This window comes from Seriola aureovittata, chromosome 21 (assembly GCF_021018895.1).
Source record: "Seriola aureovittata isolate HTS-2021-v1 ecotype China chromosome 21, ASM2101889v1, whole genome shotgun sequence".
Lineage (NCBI taxonomy): Eukaryota > Metazoa > Chordata > Actinopteri > Carangiformes > Carangidae > Seriola > Seriola aureovittata.
This window is the reverse complement of record NC_079384.1, coordinates 6,208,011-6,234,105: the sequence shown is the minus strand read 5'-3', so window position 1 is coordinate 6,234,105 and position 26,095 is coordinate 6,208,011. Positions and strand designations below refer to the sequence as shown.

The window sequence follows — 26,095 nt, the reverse complement described above, 5'->3', positions numbered from 1 at the left end:
GGCAGAACTGGTAGGGAGTCAGTGTCTTGCTCAAGGACACTTCAGCGAGGTGGTACTTTGTACTTTGATATGGTTGAATCTGGGTCTCCTGGTTTAAAGACGTTGTCGTCTTCGCTGCAGCCGCCCTGCTGCTTCGCTTGTGCTGCGTAGGTGTCTTTGTTTCCACTGGAGCTGGAGCTAACTTTAGCTGAAGCAGGAATTGTGCTGCACCGCTGCTACAAATATGTGGCCACAATCTCAAGCCCCCTTGGAAAAAATAGCGTGAAATGCTTTGGTTTTTTAGTCCAAAAATAAAAATAAAGATAAGACTCATCCAAAAACTTTAATTACTGCAAGGCTTATCTTATATTTCTTTGTATGAAACAACTTTTTAGTTGATATAGTGAACTCCTGCAGATATGTAGCTCGCTAACACTTAGCTTTGTTTCGTTTTCGCTTCGCTCTGTTTTTGGTCTCCACCATATCCTGAACGAAATAATGTGCTCTTTCGCTGCTAAATGCCCCACTATGCTCACCAACTAGTTGCTAACTTTACCTGTCTGCTTTTTGGTGCGGGGGCAGGTTGTGTTCAGTGTGTTTTTACAGCATTTTTGCTGGCAAACAGCTGCTTCTGAGAGCAGTGAGACCAAGGCTAAACAGTGAAGTCGTGGACTAGAAAACTAAAACAATGAGCTGGAAGAAGCTAAAACGCTCCATGGAGCTAAGAAGGGCTTGATTCTGTCACTGGGAGCCAGTGATCCATTGATAAAATAAAACTGAGTATCTGGGCCAAATATTGAGTCGTTGCATCACATACTCTTCTAGTACTATTAATGTCATGGTTTTGAACTGTAATCGTAATCAGGAATAAGTAACAGAGTCACATAATTCAGCACTAAAGAACGTGTTTCATAGTGAGTGTGTGCTAATGTACCTTAGATTGTAGTATGTAACCGATGCGTGGTGAAGCCGTGTTGTTTTAGGTCACATGACTCCTGAAGAAACACATGTGTACCTGTTCATCCTCCGTCTCCACTGTTTTCTGTTAGACTCACTCTGTGCTCCTCCTGGTGTCTTGACCCCCAGGTGTATTTCATCCAGCAGCAGGCACATGCAGCTTCAAATCATTACTGGCAATGCGTGTCTTCATCCTAGTAAAGATGTGTGTGAGTGTGTGTGTGTGTGTGTGTGTGTGTGTGTGTGTGTGTGTGTGTGTGTCTGTGTGTGTGTGTGTCTGTGTGTGTGTCTGTGTGTTTGCCATGGCTGCAGACTGAGTGGACCGCAGGGGCGTGGCACAGGCATGTCAGACGACCAAAACTCCCAGAACAGGCTTCCTCACTGTTTACCAGAGCTGTAAAGCTACTGTGGGGGTGATGGTGGGGGTGGGGGTTGCACGCACACACACACACACACACACACACACACACACACACACACACACATCCCCATGCACACAAGTTAGACGGAATTGCATTATTGGCTCTCACCGCAGGCTTTCCTGAAATATCAGCAACCTTATGCTTTTAATTAGTGTGTGTGTGTGTGTGTGTGTGTGTGTGTGTGTGTGCCCACATGTACCATTTGTGTTTCATTCTGACCGAGGCAGCAGAACCAGTCTCGTATGACCCCTATTCCCCAAATTCCTCTGTTTTCTTTGGTAAAACATGGAAAAGCTTACTCTGACAACCCCCCCCCCCCTTCCCTCCTTCCTGCTTCCTAAGAAACTCTCATATGTTATTAGTTCCTGCTCACCACGACCATATATGGTCCTTCCTCCTGCCGTGGGTGGGTGGGTGGGTGTGTGGCATCCAAAAAGTCTGTGGTCAAAAGCAGGAACATTTTCCTCCTCACTCACAGTTTACTGGCGCAGTTTGTGGGCCACGTTCGCCGACGGAAAACTCTGAACATCACTGGAGTTCTTTTTTTGGGGGGGGGCTTTTTCGAGCTGGGTTGACTCAAGGTGCAATGTTGCACGTTTTCATTTTAATTCCTCCTGCTTTCCTGCTGCTTTTTTATTTCCTGTAGTTTTTCTTGGAGCTGCAGCCAGCAGACGGCGTGTCTTTTAGCGTCCTCAGTGGCTTTTTGATGGTGTAAACGCACACATGTAGGTGCGATGTGAGATCGGGATGTTACTACAGTAGTCTCGTGCATGCAGGGAGATGGTATGAGAGAGAGAGAGAGAGAGAGCGTGTGTCTGCGTGGTTGTGTGTGTGTGTGTGTGTGTGTGTGTGTGGATGGCGAGGCTCTGGTCCGCAGCCTGGGAGTCAGGCTTTGAGCTGTGCTGTTCATAGTCTGCTGATTTATGCGCCTCACAGGGAAATCTCTCATTTGTAGCTCTTTTATCTCAGTTCCCCCTCCACTCTTTCTCTCTCTCTCTCTCTCTCTCTCTCTCTCTCTCTCTCTCTCTCTCTTTCTCTTTCCCTTTCTCTGTCCTCTCCTCTCCTCTTCCCGCCGTAATGTGATTCAGTGCAGCTGCTCGTCCCAGGCGACATGCCATGCTTTGCTTGCACACCCTGCTCTTTCTAACATGAATGAGTCAAGAGGAATCGTTGATGAATAATAAGATAGAGCAGAAGGAAAATGCTATCTGGATCTAGTCGAGCAAAAGAACTCCTTTTCTCCCCTGAACGTAGTCTTTGTAAGCACCGCTCGGGCGCTTAGTCACACATTGAATGTGTTTGTGTCCCCAGTGCCATAATGCTTTTATGGACCTTTGTGTGTGTGTATGTGTGTGTGTGTGTGTGTGTGTGTGTGTGTGTGTGTGTGTGTGTATAAGCGCCTTCCACGACCGCCTTGTTTGAGTAGCCCTGTCACTTGTGCAATTCCGTGGTGTCAAAACAGATCAGAAAGGTCTGGCTTGACTCCTGCCCCCTAAATACACACACAAAACACAGACGTACACACTCACACACACACACACACACACACACACACACACACACACACAGACAGACAGAGAGACACACACACACACACACAGACACATGCACACACAGATTGAAGGCTCGGTGCCAGGGCCCTTGGTGGTTGGAGGCTTATGAAAGGGTCGGACTGACGAGAGGTTGCCAAGTGTACGGCAATAAGCGTAACAGCCAAGCTAACGAGAGTCAGAACCTCTGACACACACACACACACACACACACACACACAACACACACACACAGTGAGACTGTACTGTCAGGCTCTCAAGCTTTCTCAGTAGTCACTACAAATGGCAGAGTAAAAGTGCATGTGTGTATGTGTGTGAGAGACAGAGAGAGAGTTCAGTATATCAGTGTGTGGACAGAGGCTTCTGTTAATTGGCAAATGTGACAATAGAACACGAGAGGATATTGATCTTCAATCGGACAGAGATCGATTTAACTTGTCATCCTTCCAGGTGTGTGTGTGTGTGTGTGTGTGTGAGAGAGAGAGTTTGTTTGTGATTGTGTGTGTGTATTGATCAGCATCAGTGCATTCAGAGAGCTGGAGCGAAGAATACCACTTTGTTTCTTTATCTGTGTTTCTCCTTGTGACATTGGTTGTATCACCTCTATCTACCCTCCATTGGTGTGTTGCTTCTTCTTCCTCCTCTCCCTCCTCTTCCTCCTCCTCCTCCTCCTCTCTTTCTCTCGTTAGAATAGTGAGAAACCTTGGGATGGTCTGTCCTGTTATCTGTGGTTTCGCTGTTTTGTTTCACTGTAGATTTCCTCCTCAGCAGCTGCTGAGACAAACACACAAAAGAGGGTTCAGGGTCATGTTTTTCATACTGACCCTCCCACCACCACCGCCACCACCCCCGGCTCCATACTGCATATACTCTATATAAATTAACAAATGCAAGACCAGCTCTGTTATAATGTAAAGATGAGGGCATAACCATGGCATTTTAAGCTGCTTTTCATTATTTGACACTGTCTTTGCATTTTGCATTGAAAGCATTTACCTGTTAACTGTTTCTAAACGTGACGTTTGAGCAGATCTCATTCGTCCATCCTTATTAAAACTGTCATAGCGTGTCAGCAAGGTGTGAAAAACGTGAGTGCACTCATGGAAAAAATGTGGCATTATTTGCACAATTTGAGCCAACTTTTATCCACTGGAGTTAAATTTAAAAATTCCACCCTAAAATAGTCCCACACCAACACAGGTGTTATTTATATCAACCTCTCGCAGCAGCAAGAGTGTGACCATTTTCAATTTTACAAAGCTACTTTCTGTGAAGTATTTAGTATTTTTATTTATTTATTCTGTAGATAGATTTCTCCCTGTATGACTGTTAACCATCAGTGTAAAATGGCGCCTCTGAAACTCTGGTTGTTAAAGTCTGAAGTGCTGACATCAAATCCTGATGCTTATACTGTTGAAGCTTCAGTTTTGCTGTTATCAAACTCCATTGTGGCTGCACTGGAAATATAACATCTCAAAATTTATGTTTGGCCCCCGTTATACATGAGAATACCAAAAATATGCCAAGCAGCAAAACCTGCCCAGAAAAGCAAGGAACACATCCAATACTTTTTTTTTCTATATACAACCGTGTTACAACAACTATTTTTGAGTGGATTTTCCCCTTAGCAAATCACATTACAGTCAATCATAAATAAACTAAAGCAGATTTTGCTCTCTGTAAGTGCATCCGACTGCATTAGTATGAATAGAAACTCATAATTCTGATTTTTATTACCTTGGATAGTCAACATCGGAGGATTCTCTGCCTGTGTGTTGACACACTTTTCCAATTCATGATGCCAACTGGGAAAAATGGGAGGCATACGAACACATTTCCTACTTTAATTACCACTACAGAGACTGAATGGAGCTGCGTTCTCAGTCAGCAGCTTGTATTTATAGTAAATAACATATGCAGATATAGTAATGTGCTGTGTATAACGATGATGTGACTTTGGTCAGAGCCGGATTTTTTTGATGTAGATAAATATCTGTGGTTGATCAATCAAACTCGCTGAGGCGTAGAGTTTGTGTAATGTTTGCCATGCCTCTGTTTTGTCTCGCTCCCTCTTTGTCTGATATTCCTCATCAGTTGTGGCTAATTTGACGAGCTCGCAGTCATCGCCCGGTGTGTCTCTGCTCAGAGCTGTACGGGAAACTACGAGAGGATGCAGCGGTGACAGATGTGCAGGGAATGTGCAGATCAGGATAAAACAAAGGTGGGAGCAGAGGGCAGGAAGAGAAAAAGGGGAGGAGGAAAAAAAAAAAACAGGGACAGAAATAAGGTTTACGTTAGTGGCTGGCCTCCGAGATGATTTTCCATATCAGCAGGCCAGAGGGAGCGGGCAAATATGATTTTCTCCTCAACTCGCCAACACAAAACAGACAGGGAGGGAGGGAGGGAGGGAGGTGACAGGAAAGAGAGGGAATGGGGGGAAAGAAGAGGAGAAAAAGGAAAGAGATGAGTAAATGGAAAAAGATGGGAAAAGGGGGGGATGGGTGGAGATCTGAGAGGATGAGAGATTAAAGGAGTGCAAAGTATTTACACCACTTAACTTACCAATCAATATTATTTTAGAAATCAGTGTGTGTATTTTTTAAAATGCTTTTTTTAATAGAAGTTAACTTTCGCGGCTGTCGGAGACACTTCAGGATTCTGCCTGTGATTTCAGAAATGCATGGCTGCTCAGCTGAAAACCGCTTTCTTTTCTATTGTCTGCTCTAGTAGATGAGGTACAGTGTGTGTGTGTGTGTATCAGTCTCTATTTGACCTGTGTGTACCTGTGTGTGTGTACCTGTGTGTGTGTGTGTGTGTGTGTGAGCCTGCACTGCCAGGGGGCCTTGTGAAACCAGCCTGAGTCTTATACGAGCTGTGTTTTATTATGACTGGCTGAAAGGCCACTGATCTACAGTTGTACAAGAGGGGATTTGGAGAAAAAAGAAAAAGAAAATGAAAAAAACACTGTGAAAATATCCTGTCTGAGAGAGGGTGAGAGAGAGAGAGAGAGAGAGAGAGAGAGAGAGAGAGAGAGTAAATAAGTGTCTAGGCAGGTTTTGGACAAGTCTTTTTTCAGAAAGTGAAAATATCAAGTGCAAAAGATGGAGGGATTTCTACAATTGTCTTGGTACAATGTGTGGTTTGTCCTTATCTGTGTGTGTGTTTGTGTGTGTTTGTGTGTGTGTGTGTGTGTGTGTGTGTGTGTGTGTGTGTGTAAATGCTTCAGATCCAATTGTATCAATAGACACACGTGTGATTTCTAACGTGTCTCTGAATACACACCGCTGCTCCATCTCTCTCTTGGTTTATCCCATGCCCTCTCTCTAGTGTGTGTGTGTGTGTGTGTGTGTGTGTGTGTGTGTCTGTCTGTGTCTGTGTGTCTGTCTGTGTCTGTGTCTGCGAGAGAGAGAGACAGGCAGACAGTTGGAGGCTCTTGTGGTTGTGGTTGTTAGGGCGTCAGGTCATGGTTGAGGTGAGGGTACTCTGTGTGTGTGTGTGCGTGTGTGTTTGTGTGCGTGTGCGCGTGTGTGTGTGTGTGTGACTCAGATGCGGACTGTTGTGGTTGTGGTAATTGTCTCTGATGCGAGGCAGCATTTATGGGTAACGACCCAACCCACCACCCCTCTCTCTCTCTCTCTCTCTCTCTCTCTCTCTCTCTCTCTCTCTCTCTCTCTCTCTCTCTCTCTCTCTCTCTCTCTCTCTCTGTGTCTCTCTCTCTCTCTCTCTCTCTCCATCCAGTGACTAATTACCTGATTCCCTGTGGATATGTTTCCTCCTTCCCCTACAACTGTTCGGGTTGTTCCACTAAATGAGAGCATGCTGATAAGTGGAGATACATTCAAACGGAGCCAAACTGAACTGAGCCTCTTCGCTCGGTTCGCTGAAACCGTCACAGGATGAAATTGAACAAGTAAAGCTTCCTCTCGTTCCTGTCTACGAGGCGAAACTAGGTTTCTACTCCAATGAATTTTTCAAAATGATTGGTCGAATCTTCAGCAGGATGTAATCAATAGAAGAATCAATGATAAGAGCCATGTTGTTTCAAACGCGTCAGTTTCGAGTTTCAGCTGAACTGAAGATTTCAACTGTCATGTTCGCTGCTTAGCTTCCTGTCCATGGTTCTGTCTCACTGCCATCAAGCTGGTCGTGAACTGTAGAAAACCTGGATGTAACATCTGTTTGGAGTTCAGCTTGCCGACATCTTTGTCAGTAAAATCAGAACCAGGAAAATCTGATTCCGGACCATTTGACCTGTGAGGTGAGCAGACAGATCTGAGCGGGAATTCAGACCCAAAACAGTCCTGAAATCAAACTGAAATTAGCAAAAACCTCAACTTCAAGTTGTGTGACCTCTTCTAAGTTTTCCTCTTTAAGAATTACAGCTAAAACCTTCAGCCATCGTTGTTAGCATCTGAAGCTAACGCTGACTGAGGCACCAAAATAAATCAACTGTCTTAAGTGACAATTATCAACAGTGACAAATTGTTATGTGAGTGTTCAAACACCAGTCAGTCACATGCCTCAGGCCTCAGTTTATATATATATTCAGATCAGAATTGAGGAAAAAAAACTGTCTCCTTGAAGCTTTTTCTGGATCATAAGTTTTAAGAGAAAAAAATCGGATATGTATGTCACATGTGAGGAGAAAAAATGATCAGAATTGGGACACTTCCAGCTGCAGTGTGAATGTAGCTTGGAGGGATTCATTTCTCTAGGGCAGGTCACGAAATTTCATTTTTCACAGCACTACTCAGTAATATTAATACCAGCCAGATCTGCCGTGTCTCACTTCTTTTTTCTTTTTTTTTTTTTTTACTAACATCTAACAGGAGAAAAACTCAAGCCTCAAACTCCTGCTGGGTTCTGAAAATGTTATTTTTTTTGAGTGACATTAAAACAATATTTTGTCTCTTGTTGTAATGTTGAGGGGGAAATATGTTTCACCACTATGTTTTATATTTCAAAGATGATTTTTACCGTGTCCGGTGCCACGTTCGCCATGTTGCTCGCAAGCAACAAGTGACTCATGCACACCTCGTCGAAGCAGACGTGTGCACGGAGCCCCATCAAATAAGCGTGAAACACTGAGGAGTTTCTTTGCAAAGACGCACAGAAGGGAAGAAAGCATGAAACACTTGTCATTTGCACATTTATTTTATTTTAACCGCTCAGGCAGATTCGGTGCACATCTGCTTTTTCTCAGTTTATACTTTGGAGCTTCTCATTTCTTCTTCTGTGGTGTTGCTTGCTCATTGGCACCTCAGCAGACTCATCCCCACCTCCTGCTCACCTGTGGTCAAATTTAATCTCTAACCTCCAGCCTCTCTCTGTGTCGCACAGGTGCTTCCTTCATGGGATCCTTCCTGGCCAGCAGTCTGGGGTCCCCGCCTTCCCACCCTCCTCACCCCTCTGGACCTGCTGCCTCCCCCTCCTCCCCCTCCTATAGGGCTGGACCCCATTCGAGCGCTTCCCCTATTTGGTTCCCCCATTCGCATGAAGGTAAGACAGACACACACACACACACACACACACACACACACACACACACACATAGAAAGAGGAGGCAGCCCAGAGTGCTTGGGTCTCTGGTTAATCCAGGGTCTTGGTTTGGGATTAGATCAAGATGGAGCCATTAAGTGGTTTAACCAACACTGAGCTGAAACCAAACACACGCTGTAGTGACGCCTCAGATGATGCTACTTATAGAAACACACACACACACACACACACACACACACACACACACACACACACACACACATCCTCTGGTGGCTGTGTATGTCAGCGAGCATGTGGCTTTGTGTTTGTGGCTGTTTTCTAGTTGTGAGCTCAAGCACCATGACGCTCTTAAAACTGGTGCAAGACCAAAACCTTCCTCTTCCTCTTGCCCCGACCCATAAATACACAAACAGACACACAAACAAACACACGCCTTGATGCAGTTTAAGAATAACGTCATAATTGGCAGTAATTCGACAGTACACTTCAGGCTCCTGCATTTTCTTCCCTCCTTTCACTCAGTCAACTCTCACCCCCCCCCCCCCCCCCTTACTCTTTTAGGGATGAGTTTTAAGTTTCACAAGCACCTCCCTTCACACAGACACACTGACAACTTACCCCCATTTCCACCATCCTCTCCTGCTTCACAGTCCCCTCCCCCTCTGACCGCAGCCCCACCCTCAGGGCCCCTTCTGGGCTAACCGACCTCCAACGGCCCCCTTCCTGATCAGACACACACACGCTCACAAAAATGTGCGCATCCACATGCATCATGTCCTCTTTCGACTGTTAACCGTTTGTGGTCAAAGACTTGGGCTTGACTTAGTTATCTGTCCCTTTCAGGTATTGATGTGCATGTGTTTCTGTCTGTGTCTGTCTGTGTCTGTCTGTGTCTGTCTGTGTGTGTGTGTGTGTGTGTGTGTGTGTGTGTGTGTGTGTGTGTGTGTGTGTGTGAGAGAGAGGATTTCTCTTTTGACAGTAAGATGGGTCTAGAAAGATAACCTCCTCAACAGAAAGACAGCTTCCGCCACAGGCTGTATTTCTCAACTAACTGAAAACGGTCCGAATTTCACATTTCACCAGTTTTTCACCAAATGTGAGCGAGTCGACAACAACGCCTTGGAAAAAGTATTTTAAGTCCCCAAACGTTGTTGCTGAGGAGTTAAATGGAAACCAGTCAACTTTCGGTGCATTGCATACAACCAGCTGTGTGACCACTGCAATAACAGTCCTCCCTCCTCCGCTGCATTTTGACATGTCATGTCAGGAAAAGCACAGGCGTAATCAATAAGAATAATAACGATTGCATTCCTTTTAGGTGAGCCAGCTCCAGCATCCTGCTGATGTGCATGCTGACTCACAGGCATGACTTAGAGGGACACTTGGACTGAGACATCATTTATGCTTTTCCTGCTATGACATGTTCGAAATGCCTGCTGCAAAAAAAGGGGCTCTTCTGACTTATTTTACAGCATGACTTCAATGTTTGGTGCAAAGTTTTTGGATGCAATCGAAAAAATCCTTCTGATTTTAGAGGTAATTTCTTTTTGTATAAACCTTTAATTGCTTTGTACCAGAAGAGCAAGAGAGGCAAAAAAATGCCGAGTCTATCTTTCGCTGGAGAAAGCTGCTGTTTGCATTTCCGTCCTCTAAGTTTTAATTTGTCACATCCTGCTTGTGAGGAAGCGTACACGCCAGAGTTTAATTTGGGCAAATAAGTCAAACACGCTGCCTCTCACTCATGCAGACAGGATACTTCTCCGCTGCAGCCCGAAGACGAGCTCATGAGAGCTGCGTTCCTACGCCGAAATCTCTCCTGATGCAGCTTTAAAGCTTGAAAGGAGACAAAAGTTTTGTTTGTACAACTGCCCATTTGCAGCTCATCGAGCGATAAATAGCTACAGTTAAGCCCTGAAAATGAGCACTAATGTCGCCCGGGGTGACTCTCTTAAATCAGATTCATAGAAAGAGTCAGAGGCAGGACTTCAACGTGAACACAAGAGAGAGCAGCTGTGGTGAAAAGAGAGCAAGAATGTGTGTGTGTGTGCGTGTGTGTGTGTGTGCGTGCGTGTGTGTGTGGAGGGAGAATGTGTGTGCCTATCAGACAGATTTTGTGTCTGTGTGGCTCAGCTTTGATGTCTGAACACACACGTACGCGTGCGCGCGCACACACTCACATGCACAAACACGCGCCCACACACACTACAAATGATTGTTTTTAAGAATTAAAGCCAGGGAGCTCCGGTAGGCGGTCTGCCAGCTGGCCACGGTCCAGAGAGTGGAGCGTAGCCAGCACAGAGAGAAGAAACCTGGCTAATACACACCACACAGGCGCACACACACACACACACACACACACACACACACACTGTAGACACACACATAGTCAAAAGATGAGACATATTCACGAAGAAATGCACAGTTGTTTGAAAAACAGCACATATTCTCTTTCACACACAAAAATATCTTTTTCTCTCTCTCTCTCTCTCTCACACTCACTCACACACACACACACACACACACACACCTCTCCTCTCACTCGCTCGCCCGCTCTGCCTCTTCCACACCTGTCCTTGTTTTTTGTCTCCTCTCTCATGTGCTCTCGCTCCTCTCCTTACCTCCCTTTCCTCTGTCCTCTCATCTCCGCCATCTCAAAGCTCTTCACTTCCCTTTCACTTCCTCCTTCATCTTCCACCCCAACCCCCCTCCCTCACACACACACACACACACACACACACACTCTCTCTCCCCTCTCCCCTCTTCATACGCCTCACAGCAGCACCAGATTGGGGGCTTTTCATATTGACAGCCCTGTTCTTCTGGTGTCTCCTTTACTTTTTCTCTCTCTCTGCTGTATATTCTAACCTCCTCTATCCCTTCTTCCCTTTCCTCCTTCCCTCCCTTTTTGTCACAGTGTCCCTCTGCTGTCTTTGTTCCCGTCTTCATCCGTCTCATCTCGCCTCCCTCGCTCCCTCCCTCCCTCCCTCCTGAGTTTTATCACTCATCATTACCCAGGGGATTGGCTTTAGATGGCTGATAGAGCCTTTTGGCTAATTGTCGCCATTTAGATTCACTGGTTGTTAACCAGTCAGAGTAATCACACACACTCATACACAGACGCACACACATGCGTTTATGCATTGACATTGCAGCATGAACACGCAGACACACTGAGTCCCACACACACACACACACACACATGCTGGGAGCAGTGAGGGGGTGTTGGTGGTTTTGCAGTGCGACTGTGGAATGCGTAGGATGAGTTTTTATGGAGTGCTGTTTACTTTGGCCACCACCGTTAAACTTTTAACGGCTGCCAATTAACGGGCCGGCAAGGACACTCTGTGGGGCATGAAACCAGCTGCTGGAGAACACACACACTTCCACAAACACACACACACACACACACACACACACACACACACACACACACACACACACTCACACACACGCACACACACACACACACACAATCCAAGCCTTTTGGCTCCGTGATGTGTGTTTGTGTACTGAGCTTGTGTGTGTGTGTGTGTGTGTGTGTGTGCACGGGCCTGTGGTGATTTTGCAGGGTTTTTTTTTTCAATACTACCCACTCTCAACCACCATGACATCCCTGCGCACATACACACCCACACTGACCCTCACCCATCCCTACACCCTTCCGGCCCCCCATCAACATAACCACCAAGACCTCCCCTATCCCACGATGCAGTTCAACGTCCTTGAAGACGAGGAGCAGAGTGGAACGACCGTTTACCTCCCAGTGACCTCCTGGGAGGACTGTGTGTGTGTGTGTGTGATTCTGCATACTATTTGTCTTGGGTTTGGGAAAAATGTGTTTTGTAGAAGAGCAAATTCCATCCAGTTAAATGCTGCAAACACTTGGCAGTAGCTGTCGGCTGTGGTTTTTGTCACCACTTTGTCCACTGTAAATAATGTCAACTCCTGTGGCATGTTTGTGCAAAAGTGCATTTATGGTGAAAGTAGCACTAACCGGCCATATTTTTTCTGTGTTTTCCAAAATGGCCCCATCTCATGATAGATTGTAGAGATAAACTGTTTGTTTAGAGGGCTGCTGAATGTCAGCGTTGCGGAGAAACATCAATTCTTTTTTTCGCTCTCCCTCCCTCTGACAGGGTACCCCAGCTATTCAGGAAGTCTTGCCTCTCCTTTTCTCCCCATGAGTCCCCTGGATCACCATAGCAACGGTCTCTACGGACAGCACCGCTTCTATGAAACTCAAAAAGGTAGGTGTGTGTGTGTGTGTGTGGATGTAACAGAGAAAAATAGCTTTATATATGCTTCTTTAAAATGCTTAATCAGCAGTCACCACAGGAGTAAGAACCGGTAACTTTTTCAAGCTGGCAGCTTTTCGTTTCTTTTTCTGCAGATATCTCTGCAGAAGCACATTTTAATGAAGTAATTTTAATAAAACTTTATGAAAAGAGGTGTTTTTAGCAGCCACTCTGCAGCTAGCGTTCAAATCTCTCTAGATCTCTACAAGCCTTTAACTTTAGTGATTCATTTGAAGTCGTCTCTTCTCCTCCCAGATCACTTCTACCTGAGAGGCCTTCCTCCTCAGCCCCCTCTGCTCTCCACCAATCACAGCCTTCCCCCGTTGTCCAGGACCGCCCCAGGCCACCCACTTGGCTCTTGCAGCCGGGAGACGGACAATGGGGGAGGAGGCGGGAAGAGCACCAAGGATGCGGCTGAGAAAGGCGTTTCATCTTTGTCGAAGGACAAGGAGCGATCGAGCAGCAAGGAGCGGCACCAGGAGAGCAAAGACAAACAGCATCAGCTCCACCATCACCATCCTCATCAGCTGAATCCTGCCACCACTCCATCCAGTTACCACCACCAAGCTTACCCCCACCATCATCACGCCCTCCTTCCTCACCTCACACCCCAGGGCAGGGAGGAGGACCATCGACATTCTCTGGAGCGACACAAGGAGTACAGAGACAGTGACTCGGGCAGTCAGGGGACAAAACATATGACCGCCTGTAAACTGTCCAGTGGTTCGGGGCCAGACACTGGCTCTGGAGGAAAAGGGGGAGCACTGAGCAGCTGCAGCGGTGGTGGGGTGGCCAGACCTCCATCTGGAGGTGGCAGGCGGTGCTCCAAGGATGGACCCATAAACGGGGAGATGAGGATCAGTGAATCCTCAACTTCCTCCTCTGAATGTATGAGACGAGGGACGGCTGCGGCGACGGCCATGCTGGCACCTCCGACCCCCCACTCTGTGGCCTCCTACTCGATGCCGCCTCCCCCTCCCCCTCCGCCACCTCCGCCTCATGCCTTGCACATGGGCTCCACAGTCACAGGAGGGTGGATACACCATGCACATCACCATCCTCATCCAGAGTTTTACTGTTCCCCAGCCCCTCTTACACTGACGCCTTCCAAAGATCCCGCATCCGCCCCTGGAGGGTCTGGCAGGGAGGCGAAAGTCATTGGCCCAACGTATGTGCCCTCAGTCGGGCCACTGGGAGACCTGGCAGCCCCTGACTGTCGTGGAGCAGGAGGAGGTGGGAGAAAGGGAGATGATAAGAGTGGAGAAGGATCGTATGAAAGTCCCTCTCATCATCTCGGCCGACTTAGCAGTTGTCAGAAGAAGGACAAATCGCAACCACACCAGCAGCAGCTGGGATATGGCAAAGCTGACAAACCTCCTGACTGGAGCCACCAGACGCAGAACTTCCACAAACCCAGCTCCAACATGAGCTCTCAGCCTGAGCTGCGGTCCTGCAGCCTGGAAAGATCTTCATCCTTCAGAGATGTTGAGGTTGTGGACGATGTTTACCGGCCCTCACTCCCACTAGATGCCCAGGGGACACACGGCACATCCAAGAATGGCGGCGATACCAGCACTCCTCCCCTCAGGGACTGTTCCCACTCGGGTCCTCATCCTGATGGGAGGGTGGGATCAGGGGCTCAGAGGGAGGGGCAAAAGGTTGCACGGATAAGGCACCAGCAGCACAGCAGCCATGGAGCTAGTACAGAAGAGAGGGGAAGAGATGGAGGTCAGGCAGCACCTTCCTGGGGGGTTCGAGGGGGCCACCAAGAGGACCAGCGAAAAAGTTCCCATCATACATCGGTTGGTAATGATGAAGTAAGAGGGCTCAGCAACAGAGCTCCAAATAGTGACCACAACCAGCCCCATTCTCAACAGCCTCCACCTCTATCCCGCTCCTCATCGCACACCACTGAGGGTGAGGGCAGTGCCATGAAGAACCTCATGAACTACAGCTCCCAGCAGCCACTGATGCTGCCACAGCGGAGCCCCTTTGGGGGTCTGGGCTGTCTCAAGCAGGGTGGAGAGAGATCAGAGAAGGGGGACAGAGGAGGAGCTAAGAGCAACACCTCCCTGCAAGACCCTCAGAAACAGTCGCTCCCTCCTCGCCGAGGATCCACTAACGAGGGAGAGAGGGGCGACAGAGGCGGGAAGGAGGCGGGGGACACAGGAGAGGGGGAGGTGCGACAGCCTCCGGTCGGTATTGCCGTTGCGGTAGCCCGGCCACCCCACCGTTCCCCAGACAACACCCCTGGACACAGCAGACAGGGCAGGGTGCTGCCCAGCATGAAAGGTCAGACCTTTATCCTCCTTGCACTGAAAGTCAATTAATAGTATTTCTGTCCTATAAAGTGCATTATGGGGAAAAATCCACAGTTTAACACCCGAGAACAGCTATTGGTGTTGTACAGTATCTTACATTTCGTGATCCTTATGACATTTTACTGCGGACAGCTTCTGTTGAGTCGTTCAGGAATAGATTCTTTGTACAGAGGCAGAGATGCAGACGCAGGGCAGTGCTTGTCAAAGGACTTCACCTCTAGTCATAGAAATGTATGAGGCACGTTGAGGGGAAGTAGGTATATAAGCAAGAAAAGTACAAGCACAAGAAAAGTGCGATGAACATCAAAACGTGATATTATGTGTACAACCTGTATCTGGGCAGACTTTCACTTTAAAGGAACAGAAAAACAGAAGTCGTTTCAGAAGTAGGGGTGTTTGAAATGTTGTCATCCAATGATATTTTTTTGATTGGCGAATGATAGTAACCAGTAGCACTGTTGTTCTTGCAATTCAGGGGTTTCACGCCCCGTGTATCCTCTTGGCCGGGAGGCAGAGGAGAGGAAGAGGATGACCGAGGAGCAGATCAGCCTCCATCACCTGGACAGAGACAGAGAAATAATCATCAGGTGCACTTGAATTTCACAAACACCAACACATACGAGCATACACTCACAGTCACACGTGTGCACGGCACACGGTAGCATCTATTCATTTTTGCTCTCATCTGATAAGCTGCAGTTCCTTCATTCTCTCTCTCTCCCAGTCTGAGGCTCTGCTTCTCTTTTCTTTCATCCCCTCACTCCATTTACTCCTCTCACTCTTTGATGTGGTATTTCTGTACCCCTTCACTCTCTCTCTTCCCCTCTCTCTCTCTCTCTTTCTCTGAGATGAGATGTGGTGCATTAATGTTACGGGGACTAATATGAATGTCTCTGAAGTATCAGGCTCTTATTATGTAGTCATATTAAGGGAAGAAAACATATAATGAGAAGGCACAAGATGATGGCTGTTCCTGTTGCTGTCACATTTCATTTTCTCCATGATTATAATGGTAGTAGTGGTAATGAAGATGACAAGGATGAAGATAATGATCATAATGATGGTGATGGTGATGATGATGACAATAAGAGGGATAATCATGATAATGACAAAGTTCACCCCGCCTACCGCCACAACAGGGAAAACAAGGATCGGGTGGAGTTCGCCAGGATCCACCCTTCCAGTAGTTGCCACGGTGACCTGACCTCTCACCTCTTGGTCCCCGGAGGCGCAAACCAGCTAGGGGCGGACCCTGCTGCACACGCTCACCCAGCTCACCACCACTGGATGCAGAGGACAGGAAGTCCCTCCCTCTGGATGGGGCACTCGTACAGTGAGTAGACTCCACACGACGTGGTCTCTGTCGTCAATCATCTGCATTTCATGTGTTTTAGTGAAGATCAATGTTTCTGCTGTTTTGTTGAGATCACGTCAATCCGTGCGGGAGCTTCCTTGGATTTCATATTGATGATTCTTTTTTTACTCTTTACTGTGTTTCTTTTGTTCGCCCATGGTGCTATTGTTAATAATACTGAATACAGAAATCTTTTATTTATGTCTCGGTAACATTTTCTTTAGAAAGTGTTTATAACAGTAAATATAAAAACTCTGGGCTGAATGCTGAATAGCAGTTGCTTTACACCCATGAGCGACGGAGCGTAGCAAAATAAATCAAACATGTAGAAAAGAGCAAACTTCAGGTATTCACATGTTGGAGGAGAAGGAATAATGTGGAGTCAAACCCAGATGAAGGTTGAATCTGGTTGTTTTTTTTTGTTTTTTTTTTTTTTATGCACAAGCCTCCACAACAGCTCCACATTATTCTTACTCGTGTTTGATGGGTGTATCACTGGTTTCACCCGGTACGCAGCACACAATTATCTTCTTGGAGTAGTAAAATAAGTATTTAAATGTTGCTCTCATTTGACTGTGTTATCTTTGTTCCAGGTCTGAGCCACGTGGGAATGAGCCCCGGCTTCCCACCAGGTCTGCCCGGCCCTCTGCAGCCCGTCTTGGGGTCGCTCACCCAAGACCCTAACTCCCCGCTGGTGGTTCTTCCCACAGAGCCCGGGCCTCACCATCATCTCGGTACGCTAAGCAACCTTTTACAACAAGAGCACGCACACACACACACGCACGCACACACACACACACAGGCAGACAACCAGCAGAGTCTATATTCACTGCTGTCTACCCGTACTTACTGCCCCCTCCCCCACCCCCCACCTCCCTCCTTCTCTCCGTTTGTACCATCAGAGACCGCTGCCATTTCTCTCCCAGAGTTTTAGTATCATTGACTAATCATAATATAATGCTCAACTAAGTCCCTCTGTCAGTGGGGCCATGTTTTATAGCTTTGTTAATGGGAGCAGCTATTCCATTGCCCCCTCTGCATGTGCCCAGCATTATGCAAACCATTTTAACTGGCATTCATCTCTCTCGTGGTGGCGCACTGGACTGGACTTTGTGTAAGTGTGTGTGTAAGTGTGTGTGTGTGTGTGTGTGTGTGTGTGTGTGTGTGTGTGTGTGTGTGTGTGTGTGTGTGTGTGTGTGCGTGTGTTCGTGTGTGTGTGTGTGTGTGTGTGTGTGCGTGTGTCTGTGTGTGAACATATGAAGTTAGTTGTGTTTGTGTCTGGAACAACATGAGACATTGCTCAGTGTTAAGGGTTGTGTTGTACATGTCAGCCATTGCTAAAAAGAGAGAAGTGTGTGTGTGTGTGTGTTGTGTGTGTGTGTGTGTGTGTGTGTGTGTGTGTCAACGCTGCTTTGCAAACAGGCTGTGAAATTTAATTATCTCCCGCCTCCCTTGCCTCGCTTCGTGGGAGTTCCTGCAGAGAGGGGAAGTGCATCCACTGAACCCTTCCCCTGGGAAACATTAGCCCACTCAGGCTAATCTCACAGAACAAAGGTTCCCAGCGACAAGGCGTCCAAGGAGGGATGTGTGTGTGGGTGTGAGTGTATGTGCATCTGTGTGTATCTGAATTCATTCTGTATGTGCCTAGGGTGGGGCTTTGAAGAAACTGTGTGTTTCCCTGCACAGAAAAACACCATCATAAGAAATAGGAAGAGTTAAAGAAGGATTCATTTATTCAGTCTGTGGCCGACACACGGCTCACAGTTGTTACATCTGCAGTTAAGGTGGCTGAGCTCTCTTGCCAATTCCACATATTCAAATGAGCACTTTCAGAGTTCAATGAGAGTTTCTCTTTATGATGCAACCATGAAAATATTTCTCTGCTGATTATTTTACTGCTTATTTATTCAAAAGGTGAATAATGTGAGTTAACCAACAATTATTTATTTATTCACTTTTCTCTTTCTGTTTCCTCTTCCAGACGTTCTGGAGCAGTCAGGTCTATGGCCTCCCATGTACGGAGGTCGGGGCCCCCCTCCTCACCTGCAGCATCATCCCGTCTACTCCCGCTCCTCATTCCTACGGCAACAGGAGCTGTACGCCTTGCAGCAGCAGCAGCAGCATCAGCACCAACAGCAGCAGCAGCGAGCCATGGAGCACATGCAGCGCCACTCCATAGGACAGGTACTATGTTAATATGTTAATATAGACCAGACATACGTGAGAGAGGGTACAATTTAGTGTAAAGCTTGTGAAATGGTGTTAACATATTATTGTGAAACTGTGGGCAAATGAGAATTAGGAAGTGTGAAAATACTGTGCAAAACTCTTCCTCCTTTGAGTAGTCAGAGTATTACAGAGCCCCGCTAATCATTTGTTTGAAGATCCCTCAGCTCTGATATCCCAATTTCTCAACACTGACAGAAAAAACATATGCAAAATCACGCTCAGCAATATTTACTTAAGCCAATGACTTCCTCTTTCTGTTGGCAAAATGTTTCATTGATAAGGAGGCGTTGGTGTGGTGCCTTCCCACTCTCGCATTGCCAGATCATTTGGCAATCAAACTGTGTGGCCAACACTCTTTTTCGTGGCTTTTCCGTCGGAAGGTTTTCCTTTATCTCTTCAGCAGCGGTGCTTATTTGTGCTCATGTTAAGTGCCGCCTGTCCTGTGTGTTTTAAATAACCTACCGCATCGTTTTCTTGAGAAATAATTTGTCAGGATAGACGAAGTCGTAACTCTCCCTTTCCTTTTTCACAGAGAAAACATGAGGAGCATGCTATCACCATAGAAGACTCTCCTCATGAATCTTCAGCATCCCGAACTCCCCCCTCCTCTTCCTCCTCCACCTCTTCTCACGCAGCCAAACCCTTCTCTCACACTCCTCCTCCACCGAAGACGCCCACACCGTCTCCGGGGATGTGTCCCACCAGCCGTCAGTCACCCTGCTACCACTCACCGTCCAGGCGCCCGCACCCGCCGAACCCTCTGACCCCTGCGCCGAGTCCGGCCGCGGCTGCGCCCCGCTCCCCGGCGCTCAGCCCAGCTCCTTCACACCTCTCCAAAGGGCTGGAGAGGGGCAGCGACAGAGGAGAGGGACAGCCACCTCAGGACTACCCACAGTCCCTAGAGCCAGGTGAATGTGGAGATGTCTAGAGGCTGTTTAATGAGAGAAAAAGCAAAAACAAAGAAATAGAGAGACAGTGTGTGAGAGGAAAAAAGAGGGAGGGAGACAGAGGGAGCTGCTGCAGAAATGTAGCTCTCTTTGAGGCGATTTTGCAGAAAATTGTTTCTGCAAAATCGCAGAAATTGATTTTGCAGAAATTGTTTGAAGCATGACTGATCCCTTGTTCTGTCTGTCCTTGAGCTTGTGTGTGTGTGTGTGTGTGTGTGTGTGTGTGTGTGTGTGTGTGTGTGTGTGTGTGTGTGTGTGTGTGTGTGTGTGTGTGTGTGTGTGTGTGTGTGTGTGTGTGTGTGTGTGTGTGTGTGTGTGTGTGTGTCTGTTCAAGCTAAAGAGGGACAATCGACAGGTCAGCCATTAAGGTCGGAGAAAGCATATGGGCACTCAGTGTGTGTGCGTGCGACCTGCCAACGTGCACGCATGTGTCTGAGCTTACATGGGTGTCATAAGAGGAAGGTCAATGAATTCTTCAGATAGACCCTCCTTATCCTTCAGGGGTCCTTGAGAAGTACAGGCGGAAGGATACGCATTCATCTGGCTGCGCTGTCAGGGGGCGGAGGGATACCATCAATAATAAGAATGCAGGGGTGACAGGGCCAGCGCTGCAATCACAGAAAAACAGCAGGGTGTCATCAATATCCCACATAGATCTATACACTCACTCATACACCTGCACACACACACGCACACACACACACACACACACACACGCAGTAAATATAATATACACAACTTTACGCATACACACTTTCACGCACACACTCCCTGTGTTTTCTGCACCCAGCTGTCAGTGTATTATTCCAACTGTGATCGCTTGCTTCCTGTCTGCCTGAACAGAATGACCATGAATTTAAAAAGCAAAAGATCTCACTGCAGACAGAAGATTTTTCAGTTCATTTTCTGTAGATGCTTGAAAATAAATATATAAATATATACATTGTATATATTAAACCAATGCTCTCTCCTCTTTCTACCAGACTTGCCACCTGTATACACCTACCCTCCAATCACCATGGGTTACAAGGCCGGGCCCTCGCCTGCTGAAGCCCGATTGGCTGAACAAGCCATGGTGGAGGCAGCGCCAGCAGAGCCGGACTCAAAATCCCTCCCTCATCCATGCCACATCCAACCTCTCACCGAAGAAGAACATGAGAGAAGGGTAGAAGACGACGGGGGAGACTGTGAAGTGGTGGAGTCTCAGAGTGGAGTTGAGGAGGAAGAGAAGGAAGAAAGGAGGGCGGAAGCAAAAGGATGCTCTGTCTCCGAGCCTGAGAGCAAGATTTCTGGATTGCCGCCATGCCCTTCCCCAGCTCCAGTCCCAGATCCAGCCTGCCCGGCCACAGCCACAGGCAACACCCTAAAAGTAGAGCTCTCTCTGGGTTATCCAGGCCAGAAGGCCAGCCTGGAGGAGCCCCAGCTATCCAAAGAGCAGGAGGATGAGAGGGAACATGGAAAAGAGGACATGGAGGAGGATGAGGGAGAGAAAATGGAGCCTGACCCAACAGAATGTACTGTGTCTGTGCCTGTAGAGCCTGAAGAGGAGGAGAAGGAGGAGGGAGAGGAGGATGGGGACAAAGAAGGAGAGAATGTAGAGGTGGTTGAAGATGAGGAAGAAGAGGAGGGGAGTGGGATAAGTCCAGGCAAAGACTTGGTGGAAGTAACGCGTAGCTCTCCTTCTCCGTCCCCGACCTCTGACCCCGTCCTCCCTCCTTCGACAAGCACAGCAGCCCAGCTCCAAGGGGCCTACATGTGGAGCCTGGAGCTCCTGATTGCCGCGGCTCTGTGTGCCACCAGAGATGCCTTGTACCCACCTGCACCTGCTGTCCAGGCCCCAAGTCCTCCACCCCACCACGGTATGGAGATACTGGGAGAGCTGGCTGAGCTGGAGATCCAGCAGAGGAGCAGGGAGAGCAAAGAGAAAGTCACTGAAGGTGAGAAGAAAATATATTTGTCCTCACTAATCTGACATTTTCAACCACTTTCAAAACCGCTGAAAGTTTATAAAATACATCTGAAATGAAAAATGACGACGTAAATGATCCCAGTATTTACATGTACCCTTTTCCATTACACCCAGTGTACAGTTGTTATTGTCGTGTCACAGCAAACGGGACTAAAATGCCTGTGAAAATTAGATCAAGGAAAAAAGAAAAGGAGTTACCCTACTTCTTTCTTGTCCAAACAAACACACACACTTACAGTGAACTAAAAGAAAAAAAAAAAAAACGACGTGTGCAACCCAGATGTGGAGTCTATCAACTCACACATTAACAACACACACAGACACACAAATTTCCCACCAACTGTCCTGCTTCCTTCCTCAGCTTGGACTCTCTGTTCTTTCCTATGGACCATATTTTTCCCTCTGGGGAGGGTGTATGTGTGTGTTTGTTTGGGGGGGGGGGGGGGGGGGGGGGGGGGGGGACAGAGATGGACAAACAAGCTGAGCTTCAGACACAAGCCAGGACACACACACACTCACACAGGCACACACACACACACACACACACACACACACACACACACACACACGCTGCCCAGTGTGTCCCCCAGGCTCCGGCGTCTTGCTTTGCTAATTAGACCCTTTCCTTTAAAACACTTCTCCTGTAAGCGCTCCTATTTTCCTCTCGTCCCTCTGAGAGAAAGTGTTTTTATTTATGCCAGCATCTGTGTGAGTATGTTTGCCTGTATTTGTGTGTGTGCGTGCACGGAGGTGTGTGTGTGTGTAAGCTGTTAAGTAATCCCAGATGAATCCCTGCTCTCCTCCATCAGAGTCTATGTGTCTCTCCACCAGGCTGCCTGCTCCCTGCCTGCGCCTCCTCCCTCCTCTCCTCCTCCTCCTCCCTCTTTGTTATTTTTTTCCCCCTCACTCGCTTCTTCTTCTTTCCTTTTTTTTTCTTTTTTTATTATTAAACCAATGTAATCTTGTGTGTAAATCCTGCCTCTGCAAGCCTTGTTGACGGAATTAATAAGTGTAAAAATCATAAGTCGCTCTGCAGCTGTCTTGTGCACGTGTGTGTGCACGCATGTGTGTGTGTGTGTGTCTGTGTGTGTGTGTGTGATGCGGAGCGTGCGAGTTTGCATTTGTTTATGTGTGCGCGCACGTGGTTCGCATGTGTAATAGGTGTGAAATCAATAAGTCCTGTCGTGGCGTGGAAAACGTTCTCCAAATTGCAACACATTTATTTAAAACCCGCTCCGGCCTCGCTGTGTGGAATGTTATTAATACCACTGATGGCGTTTTTGTCATCGTGAATGTGTTTGGGAGATGAAACTGATCCCAGACAGATGCATTTATGCTGCTCCTTGACGCGGAAGGATATCTCAGCTGTTCACTGGAGATCGCAATTACAGATTAAGGAATCAAGAGATACTTTCCCCTGCAGTATAAATTAACACCATTACTTCTATTTACACGTAGACAGAGGAGACGTTTGTGTCACTGTTGCCTTTACTCCTGCACATTTCCTTTATATTGAAATTTCAGCTCAATAAACTTCCTTAATGGACTCTAATGATGACTGGGCCCACATCAACTGTAATAGTTTTTAATTTTCCTCCACTGTTTTTGTTTTTCTCGTTCAAATCCCATGTGCTGCCTCTTATTACACCCTTCACCCCTTTAGAGACACAGTATAGTGTTATTACTGTGCACAGATGAGTGTGTGTGTGTGTGTGTGTGTGTGTGTGTGTGTGTGTGTGGTACACTGTGGGCAGAGGCTGTCTATCGATTGTGGCCATCCTCCAGGATGCTAAACTAGGTGTGGTGATGTCAGCGGTGATGTCATCCTGACAGTGTAATCGGAGCGTGCCATTGGCTCAGAGGTCTGACAGATGAGATGGCACTGACCTCTGCGAGCCAGGACAGGACAAAGCCGCATCTCTCAGCCTCCTCCTCCGCTCTCTCCTGTCGCTCTCCGAGGAGTTACCTGTCGTTCTCACACCCGTTTATTCTTTCCTTCATGCTCTTGTTTTTTTGGGGTTTTTTTTGGTTTTTTTTCTTGGCTTCACAGATGAAGACTCCATCCTTCCTTCCTGCCCTCTTCCCTCTGTTTACCGCATTTCTGTCTCCATCTCCCACTCACACACACACAGGTTTTAATAATGTCAGATGTCAGTGAATACGCCTTGCAGCTCCAGTGCACAGAGTGATCCTCTCCTCTGCTCTCCTCTCCTCTCCTCTCCTCTCCTCTCCTCTCCTCTCCTCTCCTCTCCTCTGCTCTCCTCTCCTCTCCTCTCCTCTGCTCTCCTCTCCTCTCCTCTCCTCTCCTCTCCTCTCCTCTCATCTCATCTCTCTCCTCTGCTCTCGTCTCCTCTCCTCTCCTCTCCTCTGCTCTCCTCTCCTCTGCTCTCCTCTCCTCTCCTCTCATCTCATCTCCTCTCCTCTCCTCTCCTCTCCTCTCCTCTCCTCTCCTCTCCTCTCCTCTCCTCTCCTCTCATCTCGTCTCCTCTCCTCTGCTCTCCTCTCCTCTGCTTTCCTCTCCTCTCATCTCATCTCATCTCCTCTCATCTCCTCTCATCTCATCTCCTCTCCTCTCCTCTCCTCTCCTCTCATCTCCTCTCCTCTCCTCTGCTTTCCTCTCCTCTCCTCTCCTCTCCTCTCCTCTCCTCTCCTCTCCTCGAAGGGGGAAATTGGATTCTGTCCATGTCCATAATGAGGAGATGTAGGAGAATAAATAGATAGCTCAATAAACACTTTGCCTCTTATTGCTTCTCCTCCCCTTTACTCCCCATCCCCTCCCCCCTTCATCTCACTGCATTGCACTCCTCCTCCTCCTCCTCCTCCTCCTCCTGTCTGTTGTTCTCCCTCTCTCCAGTTCTCCCTCACACACACTCATGCTCGTGTCTGTGCAGCTCCGTCAATGTTGTTGCACAATGTGTGTGTTCAGAATGAGTGTGATTTATTTGCATAGGTTTGTGTGTGTGTTTTTACATGCGTGTGTGTGTGTGTGTGCACTGTCTCATGAATATTCTGTTTCATCTGCTGGTGCTGTGACAATGACAGAGTTAATGACGGTGACAGATGTAGAGATCGTTCTCTAGCACTCCCCCACATGTGTGCATGTGTGTGTGTTTGTGTTGTTTGTGTACGATTAGGCATGAACACCAGTATACATCAAATAAACTACCCAGCTAATATCATAAATATCACCACTTTTCAAGGCATGGTTTCATCGCTCCAGAAATAAATCCGCTCAGCGCGCAACATGTTTTATAACACGGTGTCAGCCGCTCTGATGCACCAATCTTAAACCACAACAATCCGTCTCCGTGCAGGTGAGGACATGCTGACCTTTGACCTCCACAGTCTGGCGACGCTGGCGGCCGCCCGTGCCCTGGAGATGGGGGGAGGGGCTGTGGACGTGGGGGTGGACCAGCAGTGTCCAATCAGGAAAAGGCTCAACCTGCGCAGGAAGTGCAGCTGGACGCCTCGCCACGAGCCAGTGAGGTTTTAGCGAATGTGTATTTTTGTTTTATGCATGCAAACATAAATCATTCAGGCTGAAAATGTAGGAGAGTGTTGAACAATGGACACACACCTCATTTGTTTTTTTACTAAGCTTAAACAAAAAAAGAAGAAAAAAAACATGCTACAGAGAGAAGGCTGTCTGACATTTACAAACATTTACAGATTTTTATGTGACAATTTTATTCCAAGTAAGAAATTAGCACAAATCATCCGTTGGTTATCCTCAGTGATGCAAACATGGACATCAAACTCATCCATATGCACCCACTGCAGCGTACATCACTGTGTGCTGAGTAATACTGGACAAATAACATTAGCTTATAAGTGGTCAAATAAAATGTGTAGCGTTTAATTTAAATGAGACTATTTATTTTTATGTGATGTGATTAAATCCGACACTTTTGTGAAAAAAGGCAAATTTCTCACAAAATGTGATTTTTATTAGCAAAGAATATTTTTTTATTTTAACTGGAACTGAAGTTCTTTAAGTTCTAGTCACCTACATATCGTCATGTTTGTAAATATTTTAACACGGAGCACCAGTTCGATCTCCCAGAAACCCTTGCCTTCAAGGGCGGATGTTGTCGGTTAACAAAAAAATGAGCCGCTTCAGGGATCAAACTGGTGAGAACTCCATCTAATCAACAAGCTGCACAAACACAAGCTGGCGACTTCATATGTCCAAAGACTGTTGAACTCAGTTTGTTTTCAGCATTCAAATTCCTCTGTGTGTGTGTGTGTGTGTGTGTCAGGTGTGCCCAGTGAAGGGCTCCATGGAGACGATGGGAGGGGAGGAGCTGGCCATGCGTGTCCAGCTGGCTGAGCTACAGCGCCGCTACAAAGAGAAACAGAGAGAACTGGCCAAGCTACAGAGGAAACACGACCACCAGTGAGCAGAGAGAACACACACACACACACACACACACACACACACACACACACACTCTTCTTTTTGTCTAAATTGAATCGTGCATTCCAACATTCGCAGCTCTGCTGTCATGCTGCATCCTCCTGATTTATCAGGACTTGCTGTCTGCTCATACCTAATGCAGTTTGACCTGTAGCC

The 26,095-nt window shown here is 47.3% G+C and overlaps 1 protein-coding gene across 3 annotated transcripts in view; it reads left to right on the top strand.

Annotated features, from left to right (window-relative positions):
* The window catches only part of bahcc1b (BAH domain and coiled-coil containing 1b), a 66,519-nt gene that overhangs the window by 24,618 nt on the left and 15,806 nt on the right, over nucleotides 1-26,095 (top strand). For all 3 annotated transcript variants that reach the window (XM_056365258.1, XM_056365257.1, XM_056365256.1), the window contains exons 3-13: nucleotides 8,249-8,407; nucleotides 12,544-12,654; nucleotides 12,958-14,994; nucleotides 15,499-15,610; nucleotides 16,163-16,356; nucleotides 16,971-17,111; nucleotides 18,359-18,561; nucleotides 19,139-19,514; nucleotides 20,537-21,490; nucleotides 24,837-25,003; nucleotides 25,782-25,918. In XM_056365258.1, the coding sequence (XP_056221233.1) occupies nucleotides 8,249-8,407; nucleotides 12,544-12,654; nucleotides 12,958-14,994; nucleotides 15,499-15,610; nucleotides 16,163-16,356; nucleotides 16,971-17,111; nucleotides 18,359-18,561; nucleotides 19,139-19,514; nucleotides 20,537-21,490; nucleotides 24,837-25,003; nucleotides 25,782-25,918 (4,591 nt within the window). The remainder of the gene's footprint in view (nucleotides 1-8,248; nucleotides 8,408-12,543; nucleotides 12,655-12,957; nucleotides 14,995-15,498; nucleotides 15,611-16,162; nucleotides 16,357-16,970; nucleotides 17,112-18,358; nucleotides 18,562-19,138; nucleotides 19,515-20,536; nucleotides 21,491-24,836; nucleotides 25,004-25,781; nucleotides 25,919-26,095) is intronic.